This window comes from Labrus mixtus, chromosome 15 (assembly GCF_963584025.1).
Source record: "Labrus mixtus chromosome 15, fLabMix1.1, whole genome shotgun sequence".
NCBI lineage: Eukaryota > Metazoa > Chordata > Actinopteri > Labriformes > Labridae > Labrus > Labrus mixtus.
In genome coordinates, this window is record NC_083626.1 from 16590158 (window position 1) to 16611734 (window position 21577).

General features: G+C 40.2%; 1 protein-coding gene across 2 annotated transcripts in view; it reads right to left on the reverse strand.

The window, feature by feature from the left end:
• Window positions 1–21577, reverse strand: part of LOC132989273 (ERC protein 2-like) — a 145570-nt gene that overhangs the window by 82815 nt on the left and 41178 nt on the right. For both annotated transcript variants that reach the window (XM_061056791.1, XM_061056790.1), the window contains exons 8-12: window positions 13605–13742; window positions 9636–9824; window positions 4732–4773; window positions 3559–3752; window positions 3249–3263 (exon numbers count right to left, since the gene is read on the reverse strand). In XM_061056791.1, the coding sequence (XP_060912774.1) occupies window positions 3249–3263; window positions 3559–3752; window positions 4732–4773; window positions 9636–9824; window positions 13605–13742 (578 nt within the window). The remainder of the gene's footprint in view (window positions 1–3248; window positions 3264–3558; window positions 3753–4731; window positions 4774–9635; window positions 9825–13604; window positions 13743–21577) is intronic.

Consider the following 21577-nt stretch of genomic DNA (forward strand, 5'->3'; position numbering starts at 1 on the left):
CTGTATGTGCACAAATACACACGCACACAAAGACACACACACCTCCCTTTTCCTGTAGCCCTCCCCTACATACCAGAGTACTTTTCAGGTCAATAGCTGAGATATTGTGTGACTGGGAGGTTGAATTATTTCTCAAAGTTTGGCCCCCACATCACGGCAGACTTTAAAAATGTAGGACTTTAACAACATTTAGAAGAAGACTTTAGTATAAGTCAATCCGTTCCATCTGCCCTGATGGAGCAGATGGAAGACTATAAAATATGCATATAATCCATCGTTTGTGTATAAGCTAAGGTCTTGACATAAAGCCTGAGTCATGTGACAAATGGAGCGTAACTTGATTGGCTGGGTGTTGGTTTGACTTGTTTTTGAATTGATTGCTTTCCAGATGTTTAATTGGAATTTCAAACCTCGTATATCTTTGCATCTGAATTTGACCAATCAAATTTCAGCAACGAGAAAATGTATTAACCAAATTTTATACCTCATATTTTGACATCTAATTTCGGCCTGTCTCATTTTTTTATACTTGAATATCTTATTCTGAATTGAATAAGGAACACAAACGGAACCTGACTCATATTATCTAATCTTTTCAAATGACAATGTAAGTCCTCTATATCTAAATAAACTGCTTAAAGAGATAAATAACAACGGCTTTCAGAGCTCTACTTAACCAATCCAACTATAAGCATTAGTGTAAGCAGCTGATACAGATGCCTTCTGTAAATCCTGTTACATGTCTCTGAACATCCAAAGCTGATTACCCCAGAATAACACCTTCTAACAAAACAGCACCAAAAACTCCAACAATAACCTACAGTCAATCTGAGATCTACACTCTAAAATAGCAGACAGTAATTCTCTCCTGTGCTGGAAGGTATTTATTACAATGAATAGCTGGCAACATTTATCTTTTATTCTCTTTGCTGCATTGCCAAGTGGATGAGAAAGTGTCTACTTCCTCATCTGTTCTTCCCTAGTTTCTTCCAGATAGTGGTTAATAGGCCATCTGACCGAGGTCCAACAGAAACACTGATTAAAAAGACATTCATCCTCCTCTGGGAAATCTTGCACAGTTTTATATAGAAGTCCAATCAGCACACAGAGCCCCTGCTGTCGAATGATGCATGTTGGGACTGTATTTATGTCTTATGTCTTTTTTAAATCAGAGTTTCTACTCTTTATTCTCATTATTCTCTACTTTTATCTAAAACACCTTTACATAGTTAATATAAAACTATATCAAGTACTTTATTATGTGATTCTGACTTCAAGAAATACTACTTTATTTTGGATCCGTATATTTTGGCAGCTGAAGTTGAATGACAGCAGTTGACTTCTTCTGATAACCTCTGACTGACCTGCAGTGACGTCTGACCTGTAGGCACTGACCTGAGGGTAGGGGTCAGACCAGTCTGAAAGGAGTGACTAGCTGACTCTAATGAGACAGCAGCCTCGATAAAGAGACAAGAGATGGAAAAGAAACTCCTGAAAGTCTAATCCCTGGCCCAAAAAAAAAAAACGGCTGTGAACATGAATGTACGAAAAAACTCAGGGCACAGATCAACACACTCTTGTGACAGCTGTATGTAGGGAAAGGTATGACGCATGCACATACACCTTGAAACAGAGAGTGGACTGTGTGAACAAACTCTGCGGGAGCTACTGTATCCCCATTATACTTGATTCTTATGTGTTCCCACACAGCTTGAGTCAGCACTTGGGTTCCTTGCCAGAGTTGAGAGTCCGTAAAACGGGTAATGAATGAGGCAGGAAACTATGTTGGATACAGAACATGCAGCCCATCCAGATAGATTTTACACCACTCTGAAACATAGCTAGCATTATCACACCTGAGGGGGCAACGATGGGCTACTAAATTGTTTTTTTGTTTTTTTTACATGTGTTTTACAGTTGTGGCTACTTTTGTGGTACCAGTAATCTTCTTATAGAAAAACCATCCAACATAAATCTACATATATACGACCTGCACTGACTAAAGTAACTGTGTCTCATTCAGACCTGAACTACAACTACTACTTTTTTCTTGGATTCAACCACAAACTTGATGTCAACATCCAGTGTCTCTTTGCTGGCACTAAACAACCACTCATTTGGGTGCGTATACACACCATGCCAATCCATAAATCAGTTGATAATTGAGTAGCACTGTGCCAGTAATAAACAGAGTAATATAAACAGCCAGTGTCTGGGATACTGCACCTCCCACTGGCATGCTGTTGGCTGCCTGCCTGGCAAAATCAAAAACGTAAAAGCACAAACACTTGCTGTATGTACTCACAGTGATGCAATGAGAAAAACACAAGCACTTATTCATGTCATGATTTACCTTTGTTTAGTTAGTTTATTCCTTGTTTTGTTGCTTAGTTGTCATATCCTGTTTTATTTGGTATTTTCTTTTCTTGTCTTTCTAAATTTCCCTGTATGCATTTCCGTAGTCTTGTCTTTAGTGTTTCCTATATTATTTAGTATTTATTGCCTTCTATGTCTTCTCTTCTTTAACCTGTTGTCTGTGAACTATTTTATTTCTGATATCAGTCTGCAGCGTTTTCCCTTGTATTTTGTAGTTCTTGTCTCCAGTGTTTCTTGTCTTGTTTTGCTTCCTACCTTTGTCTGTGTTCCTGACTCTTCCAGGTATTTCTCCTTGTGTCTCCCAATGATACATTTTTTCCCCCTGTTCGTGAATTTTTGATGGACTTGAAAAAGTACGCTGTAGTTTGCCTTTTGTCTTTTCTTTGTTAAATAAATTATTCAGTTTTGTGATCTGCACTTGGGTCCTCTTCTTTGTTTTTTTCATGGACGGGACAACTCATTGATTTTACAAACACTTGTGAGAAATACAATATGAAAAGAGAAAAAAAAACGTAATAGTACTGATGAAACATGAAGATGTTCACAGAAGGGAACACAACAGAGAAGCTATAGGTCTCCAGTGATATGCATCAGGAAACGTATAAAGTCTCTAGTTGTGTTAATGCAGTGACAGGAATAAGAACCAGGATTGTTTTCAGTTGTAGCATTGTACATTTACTGTCCTACTGGGATCGTCAAACATAAGATTGCTTGGAATTAAATTTGAGCCAAATTGCCCAATTTCCAACTTATTACCTGGGAAAGTTTCACATCAACCCAACAATCATGGCATGGCGTCAAAAGTGAAGCTTATGGAAAATGTAGGCAGTATGATGATGGTATGTTTAAGAGGCACACTAAGAAGTACTTACCCTGGTCTGCAGATGCTATTACAGAAAGAAATAGTAAAACATTAAGCCAAACGATTCAAAATAACACATGAACATAGGTCACTTTGTGCATTTCCACAGTGTTGTTACATCAGGGAAAAATCATGACAGTGTGGAAGTGGTCTTAAGTGCTGGGAGGACACAATCTAGACAGTTTATGTCTTGTGGATTACTCTTTTATAAATAGAACACTTAGGAATGAATTGAGATCTTACAAAAATCTGAACACTGCTCTCTGAGGACACCCAGATGTTGTCCTTTGATAGCTATGTCATTGAATTTTGACCCTCACCTCTCAAGATCAGCAATTTTCTTCTCCTTGCACGATTTGTCCGTCTCAGCATCCCGCAGAGCTGCCATTAGCCTTTCCACCTCTGCTTGTGACTTCCCTGATTCCTCTCTGTTGCGGGCAACTTCCTGCTCCAGGAGCCTCAGGCGATCTGTGATGTCTGGACATTTCCGTAATGCTTCTTCCATGTTTTGGGTCTTTGGGAAGGGGGACAGGACACAGAGATGGAATGGGTGCATTGGGTGAAAATATTGCAATACTGTACCAAAATGATTTGGAGACCGTTTACAAGATTTTAAACTCAGCTTTTCTAGCCCTGTTCATTTTAACATCCTTGTCGGCTTAAATTATCTTTCAATATAAACTGTTGCGTTGAAGCTTCTTCAACCTCCATTAGCCTTAACTGTACTGTAAGCAAATTGAATAGCACTTTCTTTTCAGTCCAAATGAAGCAGCTTCAGACTAGTTTTAGATAAATATAGCAAAGAGTTGTTTCAGGCTTGTTATGAGACTGACTGAACTTAAAAGAGATTCCTCTTCATGGGCTATTAAAGCAAACCAGGCCATTAGCAGCAAGGCTGTTTTTTTCTTTATAATTATTTTTAATGCCAGTTGGTGCTGCCGTCTAGTTGGTAGCGATATACAATACTCAGTCAAAACAATTTCCTCAGCAAAGATTCACAGTGACCCGTTTGACAAAAATCCTCACACAGCATGTAATAGATAGAATCAGCAAAGCGATAAAACCACTTGTTCCACAGTAGCTCAACTTAGTTCATAAATTGCACTATAATTATAAAGCCAAAAAAAAGTGATGGAATGGCACGATAGATGATGTATGATAAAGGTAAGGTAGTATTATTTAATTGTAGCCTGGAGTTCCTGTGAAGTCGACATAATGCCAGCTAATACTGACAAAATGAAGAGGACGGAGTCAACATGAAGCTCACAAATTACACCTGAGGCCAGTTTAGTGCAGCTGGGACTTATATTGCTGCTTAGACTGACCAAGTAGAGCTAATTATGACATAGTGTTGCTGAAAAGGACAAAGGACAGACAGGGCTGATGGATGTTAAGCTATGCATGACAAAGCACAGCTATGACATATTAAAGTTAAGCTAGTTCACACAAACACATGACACGCAATGCTAGGAATAAACAAGAACAGAACCTACCGTGGGGCTTCCTGCTGGTAGCCCATCTACTTTTGCTGGAACCTAGAAGCAAGAGCAAAAAGTTATAAAAAGATGGAAAATAAGAATAAAGAATAAAAAATAATTATGGTCTCAACATTGTATGGTCTGAACAATTTGATACAGAAAATTACACAGGGTCAGTTGTGAGATCATCCTGCATGAAGAGATTTGAAAGTTTAAAGAAACAGTAAGGCAATCCTGAATATGTGGTTAGGGTCACAGTGTAGCTGAAGCAGAACCAATCTGTACACCCCCCCATCCGCTCTCATTCCCCCCCTGATTCCTCTGCTGGCTGCATTTCTGTGGTTTGCTTCTATCAGTTCTCTCCCTGGGGCGTCCGTCAAGTCGACTTTGGAGTTCAGTCATTATCATTATAAAATTACCATCACCCTCTGTTGGGCTGCGATTTTACGAGACCACCAGACATCTAAGATATATTTTTTTTTGTTAAAAAAAAAAAAAGTAACACTGATGAATTCTTTGTTCTCTGAGAAAAATATCCCAAAGGAAGTTTGCAACCTAGAATTATCTCCCTCTCCACTTTTCTCTCTGTTTTAGTCCTTACTTCTCTCTCTGCAATGTGTCGGAGAAGATTGTTGAACTTGTTGAAACAGCTGAGGCCAGTCGTTTAAACATCATCAAGTGAATGTGTGCAAAGACACAGCAAGCAATTTATATTTAGGTCGACATGAGTCTTGGACTGTTCATGCAGCTCTACTTGAGTCTGTCATTAGAAAAAAAAGGAGGAATGTCAGTAAACTCTTACCATGACCTATGTGAAGAAATGATTCTTCCTTATTCAAAAGATAAACCATAGGCAAAAATCATATGGGAGATTAACCATGGGAACAGCAGGAGAACAACTACATGTGCACAATGTCCTGATTTTTTTTTACTTGTAATAGAGGCACACATTTTGCCAGCTTTGTCAGAAAACAGATTTTAAAAAATTCTCCTTTCATGCCATTTCTAATACCTGAATTTGTAAATTCACCTTAGCCTTAAAAATAAAAGCTGCAAACCTCTGCTTTTTTCAGTCCCATTTTCAACCACAGGAGCAACAAATCACAGTAGAGTGCTTACCTGAAAACCTTCAGACATGCTGAGTGTTGAGAATCACAGATTTTTAACTTAAAACTACATTTTATAGTTTTGCTCTGGCTTATGTTACACTCTCTTTTAGTGTCATTCTGTGGTTGTTGGCAATCAAAATGTAATAAAGACTAAAAAATCTATTAGTTTCTTCTGCTCCGAAGCAGTAGATATCAGTGGCAGTTATGGTGGCAGCAGAGCAAAGCTTGCTGTGGAGGCGTATGATCTGTACTGGAACAACTTTATCTGTAAAGGTTTAAAAATCAGTCTAAATCACTATTATTATTGCACTCTATCACTCTGGTGTTTGAATCCTATCTCAATTAATCGACTTGTCTACAATGCACAGTGTTTCGGCATGCGCCCTTAAAAATCCCTTTAAGCTCGTCAATGTTTGTGTTTACACTCGTGCCTCTACTGTAAGTCAAATGACATGAAAAGAGGGGAACACTTGGCAAGCAGAGTCACTGTTTACCTCGCCCTCACCCCCCATTACCTCCACCACTAGCCATACACACACTCCTGCACTCAAAGCCAATCTAAGCTTGCACAAAATGCATTAGGCCTAAGTGGACTAGAGTTTGTTATATTCTTTTAAGAGGAAACACAGGCAGGATAAGAGCCGGGGCTGAGAGGGCCGCTGGTCCAGCAGGAATTTGTGATATTATGACAGGAGGTGGAAGGCCAGTAAAGATATGATTACATATACGGCAACTGAAATTATTATCATTGCCGGAGATGTGTCTGAAGTGAAAACAGTACAAATAAAATAAATATGTGTTGTCACCAGCATCTGCACTCGGTTATTTAACTCCTGGTCAGAGGAAACCCAGATACACCAAGGCTGGGCAGCATGTGATTGTAAAGTAGTAAATCTGTCCCTGTGCACTGTATGTCAGAGGGCGACAGGTACGAGAATTTTGAGGCGTACATGAAAAACTCACCTTTATCTACATGGAAATCTAATCAGGGAATTTGGAGTGAAAATAGAACCTTTCAGCGTGGATTTTGCAATAATTCGGCTTTGCAAAGGTTACTTTATAAGACCTTTAATTTGATCAATGAATATTTTAAATGTTTAAAAATGTTAAACCAATTATTGTGTAGACCACAGTCTACACTACGACCATGTATTAAACTATGGATTTGGAGTGTGCAGTGCTGAGCAAACTTTGTAACACAGCTATTGATGCATAATTTGTCCAGTCAAAGATTTTTTATCCCCTGATATAAAAAAAAAAACCAACAACCCCAATACCACTCTATTTGTGATTGACCCATATTTGCCAACAATATCAGCAAACCCTTATCTGTCAGGTTCTAATCAAAGATATTTACAGCATGTGACCTGACATATTTGTCAGTGCAAACATCAATATCTTTAACTATTATCTCCTTATTGTCATCACAAAGAAACATAGGACACTAAAAAGGGGGCAACACAAATTAAATGAGTTATGAAATCAGCCTGGTTGGAAAAAAGACCAAACAATATTTTGAACAGGACTCCAAAGCTGAGGTGTGGTACCTCATTCTGATTTAAGTCAACCTTTCATAGAAAAGTCCTTACCCTCCCTGAGGTACTTCACAGTTTCACTCTTCTTAGAGCTAGTGTTTAGTGAAGTCCTTCATTAACCTCGGAATCAACGGATACTGCTTTATGGGAAAGGATGAGGATGTAATGAAGTCAACAGAGTTCTGAGGTCAGGATAAAAGTTCCGCTAACAGCTTGACTGAGTCAGTAATACAGTGAGTGGGCCACTGTGTGTACACAACCTGCTGGCCAACACAAACTCTACATCTTCAAACAGAAGTAAACTGATGTCAGGCAGAAAGCTTATTTCTCCCTTTTTTAGAAATATTTTTGATGAACATTAAATAAGAACTTCTTCTATACACATATTTATATCAATTAAACCATTTCTATATTTAGCTTGTTTGTGAGATAAAATGGCATTTTTTTTCTAAAAAGTTGACCTGGTGTCCACTTACAGAAATGTTAATACTATTAAAACATGTGACAGCCAAAATAGGAATTCAGCTAATTTTCTCAAGACACTTTTCATAATTAAATCTAACCACTGCTGTAAATATTCTATGAAAACCTGGTGCGTCAACACACTGTTACAGTAATAAGGGAATATCTCATATAAATTACCAAGCCCCAACTTTAGTATTGTAACATCATCATCAAACATTATTCTATAAGATGCTTTTAACCAAACCAACTGAGCAATAAACTCAATAAAGTGTCCAGTACATTGCCCAGTTTATTCCTTATTAATTACTGTTTGACCTTAGTTTCACTTATTCCATCACCCTGACCAATAGGATCAATCCATGGAGCCTTAAAGGCTAGATAGTGAATTGCTTTTTTCTGTTAGTTCTTTTTTGTGATGGATTCTTGACATCTACAAGTTGATAAGCTTTCCCCATTTGTAGAATAATGTATTTTGGAATTTATTTTGCGATAATCCTGTATTTAGAACAACACGTGGCTGTCGGTATCAAATCATGTTATACATCGGCTGATTGCACTGAGATGGATCTGGGTGTGTATGTGATTGTGAGTGTCGCAGATTGGTTTGATCAGATTTTAATCCCGGGCACCATGTCTGTTCACCTCTGGCCTACTGAGTATTACAACTGCACGACCTGTCGCACTCCACTGCATTACAATAGGATCACACACATCAACACACTCAGACACTCACACAGCTGCATGCACATGCTCAGAGACAGAAACACACATATACGCACAAACTCACAAACAAAAACACGAACACATCATGTGTCTTTCTAAAGAAAATATACGTTTACATAACAGGCCCTGATTGCTGCCACTACACAGAATAGTCCAATGATGGCAACACATCTGTCAGAGTGAATCTTCTCACTACAAAGAGTTATGGCGCTAGTGTTGCTTTCATGTAGTGCAGCGTCAACATTCAACAAGATATCATTTCACAGGAATGAGATGTGTGTATGCTCTTTATGGGAATAAAAGAAAATATTCTCATAAATTCTAGCAGGGCGAGAGTCTGTCCTGGCTTGTAAGCCTCGCAGAGTCAAAAGAGAGGGAAAAAAGACAGCGAGGCCTCTGACTTGGCACCCAAACAGGGATCGAGGGATCTTTTACCTCCATAAATCATTCTCTCTTAATTCATCCCTTTATCCTGTAGGACAAAGTGCAGGCAGGCCCTTTGCTAGGGAGTTTCTAACAGTATTCTGAAGGCTCACAGGGAGGTAAGAGAGTGAAATGACTGTTACTGTAGATGTTAACAGTATAAATACAGGGTACAAAGAGCATATTACAACCACTGCAGAGTGTCTGTAAAAGTAAATTCTTTTAATTCTTTTTCTATAATAAAAAATAATTATAAAGTGTCATGTTTGTTCGTTTGAAGTGTGGAACAGTAAAAGCTTCGAGAAAAAGATTACTTATTTGTTTTATAGTGTCTGTAAAATGAGATTCTATGTTTAGCCTCGTTTTTAGAACTCAGCACAAGTCTGCTTGCATGTGCAAGTCTGTTATAATGTTGGCAACGATGAAATATTAATTACTGTGTAGTTCTAGCGGCAGACAAATGCCAGACTAGCATTTTTGAGCTGTCGGGTAAAATTCTCAGATCAACATGCAAATTCTTCTGACTTGGAGTTTCATTTTTGTTTCTTAGAATATTTTTTTTTCATCCCTACAACACTTGCTATAACATGCATTATGTAAAAAAAAATCTTCAACAAATGTAATCCTTAGTCATCATAACTACATCCAAACAATCTGCACTGACCTCTCCGTCAGGCCTCTGGTTCGGCGTCGGGCTGCGGTTGACAGGTTGACTCAGGGACATTTTCTGGGGCTGCAGGGCTGAAAGTTTGTCCTTTAATTCCTGATTCTCTCTCCTCATCTGATCCAGCTCCTCCAGGTGGACCCTGTCCTCCCGCTCCTTTTGCTCACGCAAATTCTCAATCACTCGCTCCTGAGAGAGTGAAAAAAGACATCTCTATGAAAAATAGTATTAAGACAGAGGTGAGAGATGGAATAAGTTTAAGATGCTAGAAAGCTATTATTTGCATAAAAGCTTGATCATATAGAAGAATTGTGATACAATTTATGTTGTTTTTATTATTCCCAGGGCAAGAGATCATCAGTCCTGTGTGATTACAGTTCTTTCCTATCATTATTGGAAGTTTGAACCAGTCTCTTGCTGAATTGGCTCACTAGCATGCTTCGCAAAGTGCGGCCAAAGACAAACTCATAAATGCTCGTCATAAATAATACTACCATAAATAATAGCAGGGACATGGGGAGATGAGGGCCAACTAGGACAGAGAGAGTTGGAGGAAGGAGGAGAAAGGCTGAGGGAGTGAGACAGATTTATTGAGAACAGATTCAACAGTACTGTAGATCACTTCCTTACAGCTCCACATTGCCTTCTGATAAACCTCGTTGGAATGTTTACATCATAACTTACTCTATTCTCTGATCACGTTGGGCAGCAGAGGGACCACGGCTTTGGGCATTGGCCTGTGACCAGCTCCACACCATGGGTGGTGGACTATGCAAGGTGTGTGTAGTAGGTGTGTTACAGTGTATATATGTGTGTTAAGGTGTGGACAGAAGTGATTACCAAGGTGTTTACTCAGGTGTTTATTTAGGCACAGAGTGAAACTCAGCAATGAGGCTTTACGATGTGGCATCGCCACATGATTGGCAGCTTTAATCTCTGGGCAATTGGACAAATACACCCACTAACTAGACCTGGCTCAGTTACACACTGCATACTGGGCTTTGGATGAGAGGGCGAGAGAGGGAGAAAGGGAGAGAGAGAAGAAAGAAGGAGAGAGTTCAGATGGATAATAGGTCCTGGGTGTTTTCCCCACATTATGAAATATCTCTAGGATGTTTGGGGTTCAGGGTAAGAGACCAGGATGTGGTAATAAAATCTACTTCTATGAGACTTAAGTGTGGCGCACAAGTAAACACAAAAAAACTTGCACACAGTATAACAGACACACACACATGCGCATCAAAGAGCAGGGCTGGGCCTGGGCAAAATGCCCTATCCTGTTAATTAGAACCACAGCAGTGTGGCGAACAACTGGCTCCGAGAGCAGGTTTGTGACAGGGTGTGTGATTAGCAACACACACACATTCTCTTGTAAACACATTACACACACCCTGTGTTGACCACAAAGTCTGAAACACTCGCCAACGTTCTCCTCATCACAGCTGAATTATATGTAGGCTATATCAGAAGTGGTTTCTGGGTAAACAGATGGGCCACGGCGGAAAAAGGATTGAAAGTTTATTGTGCCATTATGCTATTCATTTCAAAGTCTGTCGGCATCAGAAACAAAATTAGGTGATAAAAAAAACATTCTAAGTGAAAACATCTAAGAGTGTTGGTCCTTGTGTTGTAAACAGAATGAATCTCACATCTTGTCTATTAATAGACTGATTTTCTGAGAACACACAAACATTGAGTTGCATAGATCAAATTGAAAAAGTTTGAACTTCGTCTTTTAACAACACTTTAGCACAACTTACTTTTCAAGAAAGGAGCTATCATTTCAGTTCAATCAATCAACAGAACATACTAACAGTCAATGATTTATTGACACATCCTATACGATACTTCTATAGTACTTTGACATGTCAGAGCTCTTTAATCACCTGCTTACACGCTGTAACCAAGACGAGAGGGCACTATATATTAAATATACTCCAAAGATGCTGCGGAGAGAGAGAAGGTTACACATTTACATTTAGAGAGAGAGAGAGAGAGAGCTGTTGCATACGGACAGAAAAACAAAAACAGAATATTTGTTCATGAATCCTGTTGTTGCTCTGTTTAACTCTGAGGTGTATCTGTGAAGTCGATTTCTCTTCAGTCTGGCGTCTCTGTTAACAGACCCTACAACGGTGAAAGCTGTCTGCATTGGTGGAGATACATCCTCACTGACGCTACCCAATTCTACACCCTTGCCACACGTATTCATTCAGATGTACAGCACAATCTAAACTTACTAACTCCTCTTTTAATCAGCAGCCAGTGCCAACAAAAAGCTGAATTGGATTCATCTTTTAGCCTACAGAGCATACAAATATGTAAATGGTATCCTTTTTATAGGAATCATGTCATTAGATTGCAGTTCCAACAAATGTGCTAGCTCAGCTCTAATCATGCAGCAATGTTAAGAAACATCATGTCATCCTCGGTCAGGATGCTTACAAGTAGTGTGTAGATACTGCCATCCAAGGATCTGGTCACTCCATGGTCAGTGTCAGAACAGTATATAACATCAAAGTCACACTGTTCAATCCAGGCTCCAATTAAAAATCAACCATTCACTCAAGTTCATAATCACATCGCTCAAAGCTTGTGTCGACAAGAAAATAAATAAAATGAACGACATTAGCATTTCAGCTCCTCGCAACTGACTTTTTTTTACCCAGAAATACGAGAAAATGAGTGGTGTTTGATTGGGTGAATAACCTGTCCGTTAAAAAGCAATGTATTTTACTGAACACAAAACATCACAGTGGCCAACAAGTCCATTCATCTTTAAGTGTTAGTGCTAGCTCAGTTGTGTTGAGGTGAGGCTTTATGGAGACCAGCTGCTCTCCCATGTTGCCAGAAAACAACAAACGCTGAATGTTTACGACCAACATCCACTCACCCGTCCATCCATATGGAGTTAGTCTGCATGATTCACCTCAATTCACATGGCAGTCATAGAGCTCTGCGATTTCTGCTCTGCAATGTACTTGACCATCAAATACAAATGGATTCACAAAGAGTGTTGTGTGCAAGATTGTGTCTGTCGTCCCTAGTATCAGAGATAATTAATTAGGTTGGAAAACTGTTGAACAGCGTTATAAATGATGTTGTTTTTTTTCTAACAGCACAACATTAGATCAGGACTGTATACATTAAAGTACATCATGTCTGTGCTGTCTCTCTCATTATGTTCCCTCACGGACACGATGGTTCATTTTTTTTCCCTCTATAGGTTCTTGGCTGTGTTATCTGATTTTCCTTCCCTGTCTGATCCCTTAGTAACTGAATTTTTCTTGCCAGTTCTGCCTTTTCTCTTCTTCTTTCATATGTCCCGCACAAGTTACTAATTTTTGACTGTGCCTCCACCCTTGCATTCCTTGACCTCTCCCTCCCTTAATTCTCAGGCCACCTCTTCCATCAGGCCTGTGCCTCTTCTGCCATTCCACTTTTCCATCCTTCGATTCCTCAGCCCTTTCAAAACTTCTTTCCTCCTCTAATGCTATAGATCATACCCTCCCTATGTTAAGCTCAGTTACTGACAAGGACTAATCCTCAGTCTATGTTCACCTTAGACCTCCGTTCTCTCTCTCACTGTTTTCAGACAAGACCTCATCTAGTGTGGCCCAAAGTCCATAAATTAGGAGACTGTGTCAGTAAATTATGGCAGTGAGTCATTGCAAAGGCAACTTAATTAAGCCCTGTGCTGTATACAAGCTTCCTAAAAGACCAGTGTGCCTCAATGTGTAAAATTTTCCAGGCGGTTCGAGACCAAGTGGTGGTCTAATGGTTTCATTTGTGAGTTTTAATGTCTACACCTGACACACAAGTTTTGCATGTGGATTAGTTTTCCCACTATAAATTCCATAAATTTTCAAAACAGAGCTACATGTCAAACCCAACCCTTAGCTTCAGTATTTTTTTACTTAGCTTGTTCATTACCTCCAATTTCCCCTTTGCTAAACTCCTGTTCGGTACCTTTTCTGAGAGGGCTTCCTCCAGTGTGGCCAGGGCTGTGTCTGTGTTGCTTGAGTCAGTTTGAAGGCCTTGGACCCTTTCCCTCAACCCAGCCAGCTGTTTGTCCTTATCCTTCAACTGCTCCAACAGGTTCTCGATCTGAAGAAAGGAAGACAAAATCAGAGACAGACAGAGAAAAAGAGAAGCCAAGGTTAGTAGTGTATTGATTTAACTCACTCACCTCACATATAGATGTGGGTGTGGGTGCAGCAATTCTGATACATTCCAAAAGCTTGTTGTTTTTTTTAGCTTAGGATATATTTTAATTTTAGGTTCATTAAAATAGGTCGGAAATATACCGGGGTGGCCAAAGTATCGTCTATGTGTGGGAAATACTGAAGTATTAAGTCTAAAAAAATCTAGTAATCTACCACCAAAAATAATATCTAATCCTATGGGTTAACCATCTTATTGACTAGCAGGCACAGACTGTATAGCTTTAATAACTTGGCATTTGCCAACCCCACTAGTTCCACCCCCTTTTCCATAAAAGGGTAATTTCTGGATCCAGAAAATCACCATGGAGACGGCCAGATTGCCAAACTAAAAGCTACAAAGAGAAGCCACTAAACCAATGGGTGATGTCATGATGGCTACATCCATTATTTATACAGTCTATTGTCACACAAAAGTACCCTAAAGGAATTATTCCATTGAGTACAGATTCCTCAAGAAGATGAAAACAGACTCTGGATAGATGTTTCAGCCTCTAGCTGGATTCAACAACATCCTGTTGTAATCGTCATTGTTTGACGTGCAGCTGAAAAATGAGCATCAATGAAAGCCTCCACTGTACATCTTAAGTCAAGACAGTTACAGCTGGATCCACAAAGAGAGCAGATCTAACACTGAGGGGACAACACAGCCATTAGCTAGTGTGACCAAACAGGCTCCAGTCCCATCTAAGCAGTGCCAATCTAAGGGTTCATTCAGCTCTTTCACTTCGGGCCTTACATGTCTCTACATCTGCCTTCTGTGGCTAACCTCATGTCGATAAAGTGGTGGTGTAAAACCAGTTGTGGTTTTCAACAGCCTTTATCTGATGGACATCCACAAAACAGAACACAAAACACAAAAGACAGATGCACAGGCACTTTGAACCACACAGGCACACATACAAACACAAAATGCTTCAGGCTGTACCAAACAAAACACTAGCAGATGCAGCTGTGGTGGGACACAGTGCAATGAGACTCCAGAGGTCTACAAATTATAGTTACAAAGAGACAGCACATCTGGTGACCGGAAATGGTGACTTATTTATACCTTTAATTGTTACACCCACACTGTACATTCTTTACAATTCTGAATTGTCATCATGGAAAAAAAGTAGTGAGACTTAGACCTACGGACTCACAGGGCATCCATTTTCCTGTCTCCAGCTCAGTCTGATGGGTTATTGTTTATTTACGAACAGACAAAGCACCATTCACTCACTGCTGTAAAGCATTAATACCACATTTGACCCAAGTGGTCTGTTCCCAGATTAGGTCTGGTGTTCACAAAAGCAAAGATCAGAAAAGCACAGAAAAGACTTCATTATTTAATGAACATGAGAATCCAAGAAAAACAAGAAAAGCACTTCAGGCTATCAAGAGACCACATTTTAACTGAAACTGCGACAGGGCAAAAGAATGTCCAGTGGGGAGAATGAGCTGCATTCCAGTCATGGGTACATAGATAGATAATGTCCAAATCGCCATGGCTATTTTACAAATTAATCCAGATTAGACTGTTGACTTTGGTGTTCTCCGCCCCCCTGGAGGGAAAGAACACAGATTCAAAGGAACCATCTTGGATTTTTGGCGATGGAGGGAACGTGGCAAGTGGAGATGGGGTGGGAAAAAGCAGCCAGGAGCCTTCAGCAGATCTTGATAGGTTAATGACAGTCATTACACTACCAAGTTTTAAGGCTCTGGTAGGTCAGGCCACAAGCGATAGGGACATTAAATCCTTCAGGGAATGATGGGAAAGCTTGACCTTACCAAAGGCAGATAAAATTCCCAGCAACTAATGATTGCCATGGGTGTGTGTTAGATGAGATTTCAGGGCTGGGGAAGCACTTTTCCCTAACTTTCTAAAGGATTTTTGCAAGACTGGACCAGTTACTGAATAACATTTATAATCACCACATCATATAGTGCCAGTGAGGCCCCCAACAGCTTACACAAGCCCGATGCTTAAACATGCTTATCTCCTTCTGCAGTAAACACAGGAGGAAGTACAAACAAGCTCAATATCTGGCTTCTTGTTGTAGCAGCTCAGTAGCTTTGACATGAACCTTTTTCTCCCGAATATGCACAGAAACATATACAATTGCACCCAAGCACGACCTCGCTCTTGTCACTATGGGTACCACAGGGCCCTATTTCAGGTTTAATTGAGTATGTTGCCTCCGGTCTTAGATAAATGATTACATTCTTCACCAGCCATAAGTTTGCTTTGGCCTGGTCTCACAAAATAACAACCCTGTGATGAAATGTTCAGCCTCGTCGCTGGGCCTTCTGTGAAATTGTGCAGAAAAACGTTCAACACGGCTTAAATCTGCGGATGAGAACGAGTGACGTGAGCGGTGGATATGGGAAAGAGGGTGAGGAATTCTGAACAAGTTTCTGAAAGTCAAAACATACTCTGTGAAGAGAAATGCTTTCTGTTGGATAGGAGAGGCGCGGGGCAGCTGTTTGCCTTTCTGGGAGAGAGAGGGGCCTCTCCTCCAGTAGCTCGATTGTTATGATGAGAACAGCAGTCATTCATTTTATCTCTCAGTGTGTGAGGATACCTCCGACTATACTCCCGCATCCCTCTCTCTCTATTTCTCGCACACACGCGCGCACACACACACACACACACACACACACACACACACACACAGACACACAGACACACACACACACACACACACACACACAGACACACTCACACACACACACACACACAGGGCTACACACACACACAGACACACACACACGCACACACACACACACACACACACACAAATACACACACACACACACACACACATGCACACACACACACACACACACACACACAGGCTTTTATCATTATACAACAGTGCATATGTCATCCCACTCTTCAACCACACACACCTCCCGCAGAAGCAGACCACCAACGATAGAGCAGCTATAGGCCAGGCACTGCGGTGTGGACTGTCTGTCTCAGTGAGTGTGTATCCTCCCGAGAAACTGACGTCTGACTCAGTCATCCCACACACACACACACGGCTCCCCACTGTTTAAAACCGTACTGTTTTGACTCTGATAACTTTATCGCCAAGCTGATAGGACGGGACCAGCTTCTCCTTAAAAAAGTGGGGGTGTTGATGCATGGTTACCTTTAACTGACCTTGACTTTTCAATATGTAAACAGTTGTAGCACCAACACAGTTAAAGTGCTTTAAACATAAAAAGATGAGAAACTAAGTAATTAAAACTGAAATAACTCTCTGTGTGTGAAAATTAAAAAGCAGCAGAGAGGCTTAACAGAACCTGTTTCTGATACTATTTCAGTAAAAAAAATGTTTAAAAAAATATATAGTATATTACACTTAGTGATGTTGCTTAAGTTGAAGTGTTATGACTCAACTGACAATTGGTGAAACTAGGGAACTAGTGAGTTTTGTTGTTGTCATTGTTGAAAGAAATATTGTAATTTTCAATATTTTTCATTTTTAGATGAATGACAGACATTTGCGTGCAGGGGTTTATATCTCAAACAATAGGTAGAATACATTTCTGTTCAGTTAAAGGTTAATAAACATCAACAAAACTAATTTGTATATTCTTTGTAGGGGGTTTAGAATAACCAGTTTGTAGTCCTTAGAGTCTGATCATGATTAAAACAAGCAGAGCTGTAATGGAGAAAAGCTTTTTTAAACAGTATCATGCTGTAGCCCTGGCAAAAAAAAAAAAAGTGATCCAAAAGCAGTTTGTTTCAGAACAAAACCACAAACCAGGTTGACAAGTCTGTCTTCCATCCAAACTAAAAAGTAGAACTCTGTGTCCTCCAGGGAGTCATTTCTGCACAACACAAAGGAGACCAGCATGGAGCGTGACCGCCATAAAAATACAATCATTCGTAATTTTAAAACTCTTTTGGACCAATAAAAATACCAAACAATAACTGGTTACCCTTTCTGAAAGGCAACTCATTTCTCTACGGTTGTCATCACCGCTGAAAATATGACAGGGACAGTTGTAAAACTCAAAGATTTTGGCACATAAATGCATGCCATGTACGCATACGCAGGGGTACTCACACAAACACAGAGAGCACAATAACCACAAACTAGACGATGTGCAGCATCGTGTGTACTTCCCCTGGGAAATCTAGGTCAGAGTCAGACAGAAACATGATGAAAGACTCCAAACTGGAAATATCAAATTGCTATTTCAAGTCCTCTTCAATCAAAAACTGTCATCCAAGTAAAGCACGTACATTTCAAACTTGGAATTTTATGCTTTTTGTGAGTGTTACAGTATACTTTAACATGTGAAACTGCATGCTTCTCCCATCTCCGGCCATTACAGCTTGTTGATTCCCAGTTTAATAAAAGACTTCCTCCTGAAGTGAGCACTCAGATGTGGCTCTTCAAAGAGAAACACAGCTTGGGTTTGAGAGCTTCAGGAAAGACAGTGACCTTTTCAGTGTGAGGAGGGTGTGTGTGCACTTCATTTAACCCCTGTCCCACCGACACTCCACACCACCATCCCCTCTCTGTAAAACAGAGCAACACCAACAACACTCAGAGACTGTGGACGCTCATATACTGTGTAACCTGGCACCCCCATGTGGTGATTTACTGTAACAGGCTCATTTATTCACTAATTAAAACTCCTTTTCTTTTTTAAAGATTTATCTTTGGGCTTTTTGTGTATTTTTTTAATGGAGAGATAGGACAGTGGATAGAGTCAGAGATCAGGGAGAGAGAGTAGGGAATGACATGCGGGAAAGGAGCCACAGGTGGGATTTGAACCTGGGCCCCCACAAATGAAAACTCCTGAGCTAACTTTTAATGAAAAATGTGTTAAAGTGAATGTTATATTTAAGACATGTTAAGTGTAAAAAGGAAGGATGGTTATTGTGGCGGCTGTGGATCAGTGGTAGAGTTGGTTGTCTTTTTGCCATAAAGTTTGGGGGTTTGATACCTAGCTCCTGCAGTTACATGTTTTTGGGCAAGATACAACACTCCATGTCTATTCTGCTGCATGAATGAATGTGATGTTTTGTAAAAGTGTTTTGAGTATTCAAAACACTAGAGTGCTATACAAGTCCAAGTCCATTTACAATGCCTTTCTCGTCTGAGATGTAATTGCAAAATTCAACTTTTACATGCTATCTCGTAACAAGTTCTTTGTGCAAAGGTTCCAGCTAAACAAAAAATTGTCCGGAAAGAATTAACTCCACAAATTACAGCGAACAACTCTCACACTACATTCTCACAGCTGTTCTCACCAGGTCTCTTTAGACCGTTGAGTCGACTGTACAACAGTGCAACGTGACACAGAGACCCTTACAGCAAGAAATCACACCTCTCCCCAAATTTCCCTTAAATGACCTTCCTGATGTCACGCTGCTTTGCCTGAGGAGAAATTACTCATCTGTTATCGAGCAGAACGACGGAGCACAGTGACTTCAAAAGATGAGTTGTGCCCGAGAGAGAGGAAGGAAGAGAACCGAGGGTCAGGGAGCACCATGCTCAGGATCTGAAATCATCCACACTTTTCTAAACGGGGGAGAAGTAAAGGTCATTCTAAATTTTCTGAGAGAAAAGTTTGGATTTATTTTCCTTCTAAATGTCACAATAAAGAAGTATTTCTCTGAAGGAGTTTCTCTCTGATGAAGTAATGAAAAAGAGGCTTTGTCTGTGCTGCTTTTGAGCTTTTTGCCAACACGTCTGAAACAAAGTTGTGGCTCAATTTAATGTATGTTTATTGTATTGTGCCATTCTGTACCTGCATGTGTGCTATCATGCTTGTGTGTTTCAATTTTTGCCTGCAAACCAAAAATGACCGTGCTCAGGTAGGACTCGTGGCTAATAAGCCAAACAAGCAGGTTGTTGCCAAACAACAGCCAAGGGAAAATGTGTTTGTCAAAGTCAAAGTCGGGGAAAAATGAAAGAGACAGAATTTTCTATGGGTATCACTTTGATTACCACTGAGGCCTGTGAATGTCTCAGCAGCTTCCTCTCCATTGGCCCAAAATGAATTTTAGCTCCCTACCACGAGTGCCTGTTAAGAAATACAAAGGTGCTCTGTGTCCTTTGGATACACACACATATAAACACACACACAAACTCATATGAATGCAAGCACATAGGCATATAAACATACACAAACGCAGAGTGAAACACTCTTTATGATGAAAATGGATTAGGAAAAATCAATGAAAAAAGAAAAATCAGTATTAGCCTAACTTCAAAAACATTCTGTGGAGGAAAAACAAGGGAAGAAAGTATTCTAAAGATTTATTTTGGGGCTTTTTTGTGCCTTTAATGGAGAGATAGGATAGGGTCGGAAATCAGGGAGAGAGAGAAAGTGGGGAATGACATGCGGGAAAGGAGCCACAAGCTGGATTTGAGCCTGGGCCGCTCGCTTGGAAGACTTCAGCCTCCATCCATGGGGTACGTGCACTAACCACTGTGCCACCAGCACCCCGGAAGAAAGTGTTCTGTACAAAGATTAAACAATTTACCATTAATGAAACAAAAATATTTAAGAAGCCTGATAAATGAGGCCTGCTTTTTTTTAAATATTGCATAAACACATTTGCATTTGGTGGTCACACATGTGAAACAGGAAACCCAATACGCTCGTCTAATTCTGCTCAGCCATTGTAACATGTGGCTTATTCTGAATATACAGTACTGATCTCTGAGGAATACAAACATAAATTACACACACAATCAGGCTGTGATTATTATCATGAATGCCGGGTCAGGTTCAGGCATTGTGGGGTGCATATTGCACTTATAAATATTACAAGCAGACATCCTCCCCCTCTTCCTGCACATTCCTGCAGAAAGTCATTCATACAGAGACCCTCCACTGCATTCATACATACCAAATAGACATCAATAAACAGACACATCCACAGGCCTACACACAGTTGCAGACATATGCTGAGAAACAATGAGAAAGCCAAAGTGTGTGTTGTTTTTATAGCGATTTCTTCTGGTCGACCACAGAGCTGAAATGAGCAGGGAGAGACTTCGGCAGACCCTGAGCTGCTCAATGAAGACGGATTGCACTTGTGCAAGCAAGGCTGTACGTGAGAGTGAGTGTGCCTTTGTGTGTGCCGGCCAAGTTGATCCACGTCCATGCTCTTTAGGCTCAAGACCCCTATCTCTTCCCCCCTCAGCTGAGGAATGCTGCAATGATTGCTGGGTAATTACCCCAACGCTTTATTCTTCTGCTCCCAGCACCATTAGTATTAATTATTCATTCTTTTCTTTTTCTTCTTTTTGGAAGAAAGAAAAGAAAGAAAAGAAAGAAAGAAAGAAAGAAAGAAAGAAAAGAAAAAGAAAGAAAGAAAAAAAAAAAGGAAAAATGGGGCCAGCCAGTGGGGAACAACCTGTAGCTCCTGACCTGGGCCCACTTTATGATGATCTGGTCAGACAGGTCAAATACACCGTACTGTACATTTACATATTAACCCAGAGACGGGGTCAAACTGTGACCCATTTCACCAGAGGGGGTCCTAGGTCTAAAAGTATGAAATACTAACACTTGACAACTGGCACCTAACTGACAGTTGAGGTTTATACATCAGGTAAGTCTGAATTATGGCTGGTTTCATCATGAGGATACAGCCTGAGTCATCACAAGTCTGATTTCTTTAACCGAAGTGTATGTGTTGCGTTCAGGAAGAAGACTAACTTGAATAGCTGGAGCCTGACATTTGGCTCGATACTAGGT